The following is a 9,745-nucleotide window of genomic DNA, read 5'->3' as shown; positions in this document are numbered from 1 at the left end:
GCTGGTAATGTGCTTCGGGCAGATGCGGGAATGAGCGGACACACACACGCACGCGCACTTTTTTTTGTCTAAAGAACAAACAAAACAAAAACACCTTGAACCGAGGGCTTCGGCCCAAGATCTTCAGTTTTATACATTGAAGCGGCCGCACAGAGGTGGATTAATCAACGACAAATTAGCGATCCAAAGTATTCGACTATTAGTTGATTAGTCGTTAAGGTAGTGGATGACTAGTCAACTATTGAAATAAGTCATTAATTGCAGCCCTAATGCCAAATCAAATTAAAAATGAATTTTCAAGACAGGCGAAAACAACTTTTAACATCAGGTAAAAAACAAAACATCGCCCCTATGTCTTACAAACCAAGCAGTGAGTGTGTGCTGGCTAAAAAGAGAGCAAATACTGCACGATATTCATCCGCTGTACAGAGACTGGAAAAGATAATGCTGGTATATAATGAAGTGAAAACCACTGATAACCCACTGCACCAAACAGCAGGCAAACACTGGGCTATAGTCATCAGATGTATAGAAACATAATTCAGCTTGTCTCCGCTGAAACACATGCATGTTTAAAATAAAGACCTGTGTTTGCCATATTCATTGTGTTACTTATTGTAATCAAAGGTCAGGTCTGCGTTAGGATACTGAACAGATAAGGCACAGCTGACAACGACCTGCTTGTATCGATGGTGGGAAATTCCTCCTGCTTCTCTTTAGAAGATGCTGAGTTATCATTTTACTGTCCCATCCTATCTACATCCATCTGCCCCCAGACATGCAGCTGAAGCAGGGAGGAAGAGTAAGGAAAGGAGATGTAAAGATGCAGAGTGTACTGCAGTGTAGAGAGGACAGGAAGTGGGCCTATTGTTTTCAGGGTCACCTCGCTTTTCCTTTCAGAGCCACCAGAGGTTTGTTTTGTCCACTCAGGACTGTATGTGCAGCATAAACAAACCTCCCAGTCCACACAAATTCTATCTTGTCTGCTTTCCTCTCTCATCGAACAAAGGCTGAGGTAATAAGAGTTCATTCTAGACAAATGAAACGAGGTGGGACACACACACACACACATACATCATATAAGATCAGAAGATATTTGCAAAAACAAAAACAGGTTTGACTGGTCGCCTCTGAACGCTCACAGGTGTTATATAATGTCATATATTGCTGGTATTTCACCTGCTTCCTTGTTTGGGTCTGCTGACTGACAACATTACCTCTGACCAGGTCTGCAGTGTAATTGGACAGAGCTGCAGGGTGAGGAGGCGGGGGGAAGGTGGGGGAGGGAGGGAGCACACCTTGGTTACAAAGTTACCCATTAACCCGTCCTTCTGGTAAGCAGCTGCGCACCAACCTTTGCACAACATTTCTCCATTTCACAGAAGAAAATGTGGCGTGAAATGTGCGAGTGGGGAGAAAGCAGGTGAACTCTCAGGGACCTACACGCCAACAGGTAAGACGGCTGCTCTTTGATACCTTTTATTTATGATTAATGTGCAGAAAGTAATCAAAAATACACATTTTAATGCTCCAAACTATCATTTCTCACAGACCTACTTCTGCTTTTGACCAAAAATGAGGTCAGTTAGAAGGAGGCTTTGCGAGAAATATTCGTATTAATAAAACAGCAGCAATAATCAGCCATTTTTATACGCTGCTCAGTGCTGTAGCAAATGGAGGCCACTCTTTCTCTATATCAAACAACACATGTGTGTTTACATTTCTATGACCTGCACTGCCCTACAAACCCAAATAACACTTTGCTGTAAGCTCGGACTTATCTTTAGTAACTATTCAAGTTAATCTTCCAATAAAGTTTGAGATAAAATTACCAGCAACTAGAAATGATCTAAACAACAAAATGCTGGATTTGAATTGTGTGTTGTTGCTGCAGGTCTCTCGCACACACACATACACGCTGTAAAAAGAGCTGTGGAGTAAACAACACAGTTCATTGGAAGATTAACCAAAAATAGGCCTGCATCATCAACATTTTTAACCTTTAACCCCCCTGTTTTAACCTACACCGCTGCACCTGCTTAGCAGCAGCAGATGTGAGTGTCCTAAACCCTGGACAAGCATTAGAGTCTTAGCACTTGCTGTTCCCTCATTCCTTCCATCCATCCATCTTCTGTTAACCCGCTTGTCCCGCAGTGCAGGGTGACGGAGTTCCCTCATCCTGAGGTCAATAAATTCAGTTTGCCACCCAGCTTTTTTTCACAATAACTAAAAGTCAGTAGGATTTTTCTGTTTAAGCTTTTTGTCAATCTGTGAGACACTAATGTCTGAAGTGGCCTCCAAAAATCAGCCCTTCACCACCACTAAAACGTAACATCAGGCTGATATTTTCAGTCCTTGAAAACATGTGTGTGTATCCGTCCAGGCGCATCTCGACATGTTCATGGGACTGGGACTCCAGATGGAAAGGGAAATGACAGGAATGGTTTTCCTTGTAAAATGTGTTTAATATTATGAATTTGTGTGTTTTCAGATAACATTTACCTAAGCCTTTACCCTGTTTGGAATACCTAGTAGTGTTTTTTATGCAAAATCCATCTGCGATTTAAAATGAAACTGAACATAGAGTGAAAACAAAACCGCTTGTGGTGTCAGGGGGAGTTTAAATTCAATTCAGACTCCTGAGTGAAATTCCACCATGTTGCACGTACCCCCCGAGGTCCTCAACTCACCATTTTACTCTGACCTCTTAACTGTATCTCTCTCTTATTAAATTAGGATAAAATCTGTACTTTGAGTACGTTAATTCTCTCTGTTGTCTGCTGTTTTCAACCCAAACAGCAGCGTGCTCACATTACACTGCTTGGCTCCCATTATTTTGCACTTTATGAAGCTTTGAGTCATTTGATAAATGAAGCAGGTGATGGTAGTGTGCAGTCATGGTTCAGTGTGTGTTCCTGAGCTTTGAGTCATTGTGTTGCTGCAGCCTCTCTGTTGACGCTGCCATTATCCCAGAACTGAACCAAACATGACAGTTGTGAGCACTTTGCTTCAGCTATCACGGTCTTACCTCAGTTAAATAACAAAAGCAACCATAAATTAATTAATAATCACACGTGTGACCGATGTCTCTGCCAGATGTTTTTTTTTCTCTTGTGCCTATTATCCTTGACAAACAATGGCACGGCCTGACTCCTCCACACATTTCAAAGCCAGAAATAAAATACAGAACTTGGCAGTGAGATAAGAGGAAAGGGAGGGAGGCTCGCACTCTGCTCTGTGACCTGTTCGGTCAGCTAAAGGACGGCCTGTAAACATCTGTGGAGTACGTGAATGCTGCAGCCAGACACAGACACAGATGTGACATAATGAACATTTATCTCATCTACTTCACACTGGCGGTGTATTACTGGGGAGAAAATATGAGGTTTCTTTGAATAAGATGTTGTCATATTTTGGCAAAAAAAAGTTGTTTTTGTAACAGTCACACAAGTCATACAAGAAAGACAGGTAACTGCATGGAGCTTATTGCTTTGCAGTTCTCTTACACTAACCAATTCAAGTTAGCATCAAGCTAATAGCTGAGCGGCAAACTCTGGCAAGAGTAGCTGCCCCACTTTTTTATATGGCCTTAAATTTTTATTTATTTATTGCAGTTTAGACCAATTATGGGGCTACACCTGCCATGCGGTCTATAAGTAGGGCTGACTACACCCTGGAGGATTTTAAGCCAGGTTTAAGGCCTAATTGGAGGTTTGTCACAACCAAATTTGGTCCAGATACTGGTGTCAATATGACTATTTAACTGCTATTGTCACTACAATCTCTCTCTGTAATCATTATCGTATCATATTGGGGACTGGTGACCTGCCCAGGGTGTGCCCCACCTCTCACCTGTAGATAGTTCCAAGTTTGATTGCTGCAGCTGAAGCATCGCTTTGAATGCTGATGTGAAGGATTGCTCTGAATTTCTGGAGAATCAGAGCAATTCAGAGCTTTGTATGCCTCTGTGTGTCAGCCTGTCACCATGGTAACAGCAGAGGAGACCTCAAAAATCACTCCAACTTTGAGAGCCTGGCGTGCAGAAACGATTCGGAATTAGAAAATTCTGAATACAAGTTTGATAGAGCAGCATCTAATGAGCGTTTCAAGACTAAAATGGAGTCTGTAGCTTGAATTTTGTAGGAGGAGATACATTTGGCAGATGACCCTCGTTGAAGGGCTCTCTCATAGACTCCCATGTTAAAAATGACACTGAAATTGCTTAATATTTAAAAAAGTTATAATTTTATGAAAAAAAACTTGAAGTTGATCCGGAATGTCCTCTGTGAGACGAACATTTTGATAGTTGAATGGCTGAAATCGGTCAATGTATGCTGAAGATACGCTGCTCCAAAAAACGTACGGAAGAATAAGAAAGAAGAAGAAGAAGAAGAAGAAGAAGAAAGAGGGTGAAGAACAACAGTTTGATTGCCTAGCAACAATCAAACTAAACATGTCTGTGCACTGCTCATCCTTCTTTATACACACAGTCTACATTCAGGACTCCCTCTGCACTGTGTCACCTCGTGTGAAGGAATCCCTTCTGAAACCAAGAACAAAAACACAGCTTACAGTGAGTTTGTTCAAATGAGTGTGATCGCACTCCACCAAGAGAAACATAATTTTGATGTTTAATTCACAGAGAGAACATTTCTCTGCCTGCAGCCATCATTAGTGTCTATAAACTGACACCCAACTCACAATTTGGGGCACTGAAACAAAGTATGGCTAAGAAAAAACTGACTGCATGCTTTGAGAAGAATATTCAACCACACAAATGTATGCAAATGCAGCTTCTAACATATGCATCTGCACATACAACAGAGCACAACAGAGCACAGTCAAACCCACACACACACACACACACTTCGGGCTCCCGTAGCTCCCAGGCCTGTGCTGTTTGGTGTGTCTATGTTTTGTTGTACTTTGCCTGTGTGAGGACAGAACAGGAAGAGATAAAGGCAGCCCTGTTGGTGTGTTTACAGCCAACACTGCTGAAGAGAATAGCTTGAGAAGATGAAGGGGAAGAGGCCTAATGGCTGGCGCTAAGCAGCCGGACCCCCTCTCGCTGTGAAAAGTCACCTCAGAGCCAAGAAGGCGAGCAGCAAGACATTTTTAAGCTTGTCAAAGAAAGCAACAACCACGATTTCAAAGAAAGACAGAATCCCTAAAACAACTTTAACAACTTGTCAAGACAGAGGACAAAACATAGCTTAGTATAAAGAGACAAGAGAACAGTAATCGGCTGTATTTTATAGTATGCTGTATTTTTACTGCATTTGATACAGTGTGTGAAATGTTAGCAGAGTTGCTGTCTGTTCAGGATAACTTAGCATTAGCATTACTTTAACAATTGGATCCAATTGTGCTACTGTCTCTTCAATTAGGTGGAAAAAATACCTGAATATTGCCATCAGCTATCGGCCCAAAAGGGGTTAAACATTTATTGGATAGCTGCAAAAATTCTATATTGTGCATCCCTAGTTTATGTTATTTAAATATAAGCTGATTTTTTTAGAATTCTTTTAAAAATGCAAAAAGAAATACTTGAAAATATGATGAAATTATATCAGCATGGATCAGCTGTCTGACTGCTTTTATGCAGCTCAGCTGTGCTCTCATGCATGCAAATATGAGACACATTTGCAAATAGCTGCACACAGAGGTCCTCTCTCTACGCTGAGCACAGGCTACTGTGGGTGACATGTTTGTATTTGCATTACTGAGATTTTGATGTCAGCTCAAACACAACATGACAAGTTAGAGTGCAACACAAGCAACCCATGTAAAACCTGGGTAACTATGACTGCACAAATCTAGCCATGAAACCTACATTCTTTCAAACACACACACACACACACTGATTTTGCCAGTGTTTTGTGGCAGCTGGACCCACGTAGGAAGGTTCTTCAGTATGTGGGACTTCCTGTTTGCGACACACTTTTCCTGTTGTGAATAATATCCTTCTGAGCTCCTGACAGCTGAAACTCAATGATGACTTATAGATTCAAGGGATCCATGCCCCCCCCCACACACACTCTTTTTTTATAATGATGACACACTCATTCCTCACACTGAAAAAATGAAATATTTAGGTCATTTGGATTGTTCTTTGTGTGTGGCTCAGTTATTAAATATGCATTTATTGGCACAAAAAAAGATTCAAAGCCACAATACACATGGGGCGATGGGGCGTTGTAGTTTACTGGTAATCTGCATAGAAACTTTTTCTTATGTTTTGCAAGTGTGTTAAATATTTTTTTCTTTTACTTTTTTCTAGACTTGACTGCAACAATATTATGGTGCCAACAATTCTCAGCTGGCGCTGAACCGACCAGTCCCCCCTCCTCCCCCCCGTCACTCAACCTTGCCACCTAGTGGCGCTCTGAAGGTTCAGCTCCCCTCCAGTCAGCAAAAAAAAATCTCCCCAGACAATACCTCCCTCATCTGGGGACATGCCTGCCCTGCAACATTTCATCCACAATACCTGCTGGAGAAAAAAAAAAAACTACATTCAGAATATGAAATTCTGAGAGTAAAGTGCTGAATCTTTCTGATGTGCTGGTTCCATGCTGGAGTTAATGGTCCCCCCAAAGCACCACACTGTTCTCTTTCAACAAAAAGCTAATTAAGCCACACAGGAGAAGTCTCTACCATAAAGAGACTGAATAAGGAAGAGAAAAAAGCCAGATGGAACTATCATCTAATGCGACAACAGCAGCTCCAAGCAATGGTATGTTTAATAACACCAGAAATCCAAAGTAAACCTGCTCTGAGCTCAGTCTAGTTTGACCCTTTAGGTGCTTTTACTGACTGGAACCTTTGTGGTCCTCTCTTTACAGACACGTTGCACAGCGGGGGGGTCAAATACACCAACCATAACTGGGAGTTCCTGGTGGCCGTCTTGGCCACGGCCATCTCCGTCTCCATTCTCATGGCCCTTCTGGCTAAATGTCAGGCGGTGCGGCACTACCTGGCGAGCTACAGGCACACACGGCTGAGGGAGGCGGACGCCGTGAGCCAGTGTGACCCGTCAGGTTTGTTTGTTTTTCTTACACAGAATGCTGACATAACAATGCTGTGAGTACAGGCTGTTTGCACTAAGCAGTGCTGTCACCGATCATGTCGACAAATATCTTCTGAAGCCTTTGTTTACACAGGATGTGATAAAAAAAGAAAACAGCCAGACTGGTCCTTTAAAACACCTCGCTTATACCCCGTTCACACTGGGGGGAAAAATGTGGCTTAAGCAGGATTCGGCCGCATCCTGATCAATCCAGATGTGTTTTGTGAGTGTGAACACCTCAATTCTGGCTGTATCCAGTTTGATTTCAATAGCCGGATTGGCTCGAATGTGGCTCAGGTGTGAACGCAAATGTGGCGAGCGAATCCGGCTAGCGACACGGGACAAAAAAACGCATGACGCATGCGCACACGTGGTCCTACCGCGGCGTGAACGGACTCTGTATATTACGAGGCGCCACCTAGTGGTTTGGAGGACAGCAAACATGCTGGATGAAGCCAGATTGAGTGCGGACACAAGTGTGTGCTAGCCAGATTTGAAAATAGGTCTGAACGCATCCAGCTTAAAGGCTGTCTGGGCTCAATCCTACTCTAGCTGGAATGACTTTCTCCAGTGTGAACGGGGCCTTAGCTTCTCTCTGCTTGTGATGGCCCTGTCAGGCTTACCTTATAATGACTGTTGTCTTGTTGTTCCTGCTTCCAGGCATGGAGGTGGAATTCGCCATGCGTGGTGGACGTGGGATGAACCCTCACTGCATCCCTCCTGTGAGCGAGGAGGATGATGACGGCTTCATCGAGGACAACTACATCCCGGCCAGCGAGAGGGCGAGAGCTGAGAGAGCAGCAGAGATCATAGATGAGGACACAGAGGAGGAGATGGATGAGATTGAATTTACCATCGGCTAGCTGGGGAGCACCTCTCTTTCAAATGCTGGTCGACATGGAGGCGAGTGAGCTATGGATTCCACTCCACTTTACTTTTTTTTCCCTGTGGTTTAAATTTTATATTTTGCTCATTTTCTTAACATTTAATATAGGAAAAACTTAAAAATACATTTTCATTTCAATGATGCATTATTATGCATGCAGTTCTCAATGAAAGTCTATACTTTCTCAGGACAATGTGTATCCCATGACGACTATCAAAAGTAAATGGACCACTTCCAGACTGTCATTCACTGGCTAACTGTACCTTTTTGAGGTATCTAGAAGATAACTTTGTGTGTTTGCTGGCTCCTTTCCTAGTCTGATGTGGAGGAACCTGCCTAACGCCTGACCTCATCATACTTTATAAAGGCATAATGGGCTCCACAGAAAATTGGAGGCCAGTAAACACATATAGTGGCAAGGTGTCCACATACTTTTGACCATATAGTGTATTTGATCTGAGGTTTTTCAAACGCTTATTGGCCAAAAATGTCAATGGACGTAATAATTGTCTGTTGGAAAAGTAGCTCCGCCATCAGCCTCACAAACAAGATCAACCTTATTAATGGGATATTCTTATTTTGATCATAAACACTGCATATACACAAGCTGCTTTATGACAAACTTGATGTGACGTTAGCATATATAATGTATCAATAGACAGGTTTAAGGGCTGGGACAGCAGTGGGCCATCATATAATCCAATCATCACTGAATGTTGACAATGATCTTTTTTTTTTTACTGTTTGACCACAGCTGCTGTGTTGTTTTATGTTGAAAGGTAAATTTAATATCACTGATTGTCTCTAATTGCAGCCATGCAAAACAGCTGTGTGAGCTTCTATGTAAATAAGATTTTTTTATTGATTAATTGCTAAACAAGAGAAAATACTTAGAATTTATTTGTCTTTTATTTGTGCTGTTACAGTCTAAATGCCTACCTTATGTTTTATTCTGAGTACAGAGTTGCCATAGAAGGATTTTTAAATGCAGAGGTGTGACAGCTGCCACAGGAGAATGTAGGGCAGTACTTGTAAGTAGTTACTTTCCACTTTCGGCTGCTATTTTTGGAATATCAGACTGAAGATTTGGTACTTATAAACTCGGCGAGTGAAACAATGTCTGACTGTCTGCGTGGGTCTGTTTTTTTTACACCGTGGAGCAGACCACAGCTCGGTCAGGGCTCGGACACAAACTGGCATCCACACACTCACCTTTCTTTTAAAACTTTGCAACTTTGGTGTAAACAACAGTAATTAAAGCTGACACTGCGTCTCCAGAACAGGCCTGCAGCGCTTCGGACCCCGTGAGATCGTGTGTAGCTGATGAGTTCGGGCTGACAGGTCTGTGTGAGGCTGTCAGGCGAGCTTCTTATACCCGGAAACACGACGCGTCAAGCTCACGGAAAAACCGGAACAGTAGCGGCGCGCTTTTCAAAATAAAAGTGCAGCAATTCGGAATGGGCGTGCCCCAGACTTCAAACAATCTAACTTAATCTAAATACAAATGATATAACAATAATTATTATTATTATTATCATCGATGTTATAGTGGAATATATATATTTGTGGACCCGTATTGTGCCTGTTTAATTTTTACATTTTAATTCAATTTAAAATACAACAATAACGTTTTGAAGAATAGTCATTATTGTAAAAAAAAAAATACAAATAAGTCCAATAAAAGTTGATAAAGTTTAAAGTTTTAAATGATCTTTGTAATATACATAATAAACTGAGCTAGGACTGTCCGCGCAGCTAACAACCGGAAGTTGCACTTCCGGGATCGTAACTAG

The 9,745-nt window shown here is 42.1% G+C and overlaps 1 protein-coding gene across 1 annotated transcript; it reads left to right on the top strand.

Moving 5' to 3' along the window:
• Positions 1-1,316: 1,316 nt before the first annotated feature.
• On the top strand, positions 1,317-9,069 carry c4h1orf210 (chromosome 4 C1orf210 homolog). The gene is made up of 4 exons (XM_028402857.1): positions 1,317-1,453; positions 6,281-6,733; positions 6,843-7,037; positions 7,727-9,069. The coding sequence occupies exons 2-4, from the start codon at positions 6,691-6,693 to the stop codon at positions 7,927-7,929; spliced, it is 441 nt and encodes a 146-aa protein (XP_028258658.1). The 5' UTR covers positions 1,317-1,453; positions 6,281-6,690; the 3' UTR covers positions 7,930-9,069.
• The last annotated feature ends 676 nt before the right edge of the window (positions 9,070-9,745 follow it).

This window comes from Parambassis ranga, chromosome 4 (assembly GCF_900634625.1).
Source record: "Parambassis ranga chromosome 4, fParRan2.1, whole genome shotgun sequence".
In the NCBI taxonomy this organism is placed as follows: domain Eukaryota; kingdom Metazoa; phylum Chordata; class Actinopteri; family Ambassidae; genus Parambassis; species Parambassis ranga.
This window is presented reverse-complemented; position numbering and strand designations above follow the sequence as displayed.